Here is a 1,406-nt window from a genome sequence, read left to right on the forward strand (position 1 = left end):
TATATATATATATATATATATTATACATATACATCTATATATGTATATACATATATGTATGCATGTATATAAATATGCATATATATATACACATCTATAATTATCTATCCATCTATCTATCTAGTTATCGATCTATATGTCTATTTATATCTATATATATATGTGTGTGTGTATATACATATAAATATGTGTGTGCGCGAGAGAGTGAGAGAGTAAGAGAGAGACAGAGAGAGAGAGAAGGGAGAGAGAGCGGATGAAACATGTATTTGTAGTTTTCCAAAAAAAAAAAAAGCACTTAGTTTACTGAACTTCATCCTCGATTTCAATCAGTCAACCTGTCTTTGTGCCTCCTCGTTTCATTGACTCACTCTTTTATATCAGTTTTCTCTCACCCTCTCTGCTTTCCTCTTGCCCATTCTCTCTCTGTGTCTCTCTCTCTTTCTTTATCTCTTTCTTTTTCTCCATACGTCTCCTTCACTCTCTCCGAGATATAATATTTTCACCTCCATATCTCAGTTTATTTCGTTCACGTTTCTTTCGGAATGACTACTTAACTGATGATCTTTACACCTGCGATAAAATTCCCGAATATTCTTTGAAGCGAAAATGACCTGAGTTGTTAAGCTGGTACAATGATGCATTCCTAGGAATATATATATATATATATATATATATATATATATATATTGCAGTACACACATGTAGGCTAAACAGCGCCTGCTTAACACAACTACCTGAATCTTAGGTGCTCATTCACACAATATATTAGGTGTTTTCATGCTATTTCTTGCCGTAATAAACCAACTTTCTGTTTAAATGCTTTGAAAAATCCTTTTTTCTTTGATTTCTTTCGAGGTAATATTCAAGTGTACACTGCAAGAGTACATAAATTATGTAAACATATCGATCGTTTTAGTAAACATATTGATAATATTTAAAGATATTGATTCATTTTAGCTCCATCAATATGCTTTATAAACCAAAGTCCAATTACGAATTCTGTGAACGACATACTAATTAATTGTACAGGGAAAAAAGGAATTCTAGGACAGATGAAGAATAGAGATGTAAAATTTTATTTGTGTAAGTAAAATGTATCGATATCTTAAAGTTGACTATATATTGATAAAGTAGATGAGGGAAAATGCTTAGAACGGAAGAAAAATATGGCGTATATCACACATAGACATACAGATACACGCACGGACGCACTCTTTCACAAACACATATATAAATATTAAACGTAATCGTTGTATAATGCAAGTGGAGATATAGGCAAAATTTAAAGCATTTTCAAACATCTCTCATGCGCATTGTATAATGTTTCTTGCAAATTACAACATACACACACACATACACACACACATACACACATACACATACACACTAACAAATGTATATATATA

The 1,406-nt window shown here is 31.4% G+C and overlaps 1 protein-coding gene across 2 annotated transcripts in view; it reads left to right on the forward strand.

The window, feature by feature from the left end:
- LOC106869241 (uncharacterized) overlaps positions 1-1,406 on the forward strand; it is a 12,472-nt gene that overhangs the window by 2,274 nt on the left and 8,792 nt on the right. Inside the window, exon 2 of one of the 2 annotated variants that reach the window (XM_052978212.1) lies at positions 958-1,083. The exons of the other annotated variant lie outside the window; for it this stretch is intronic. Within the exon in view, the coding sequence (XP_052834172.1) occupies positions 958-1,083 (126 nt within the window). The remainder of the gene's footprint in view (positions 1-957; positions 1,084-1,406) is intronic. 2 annotated transcript variants of the gene reach the window in all.

The sequence above is a fragment of the Octopus bimaculoides genome, chromosome 2 (genome assembly GCF_001194135.2).
Source record: "Octopus bimaculoides isolate UCB-OBI-ISO-001 chromosome 2, ASM119413v2, whole genome shotgun sequence".
Lineage (NCBI taxonomy): Eukaryota > Metazoa > Mollusca > Cephalopoda > Octopoda > Octopodidae > Octopus > Octopus bimaculoides.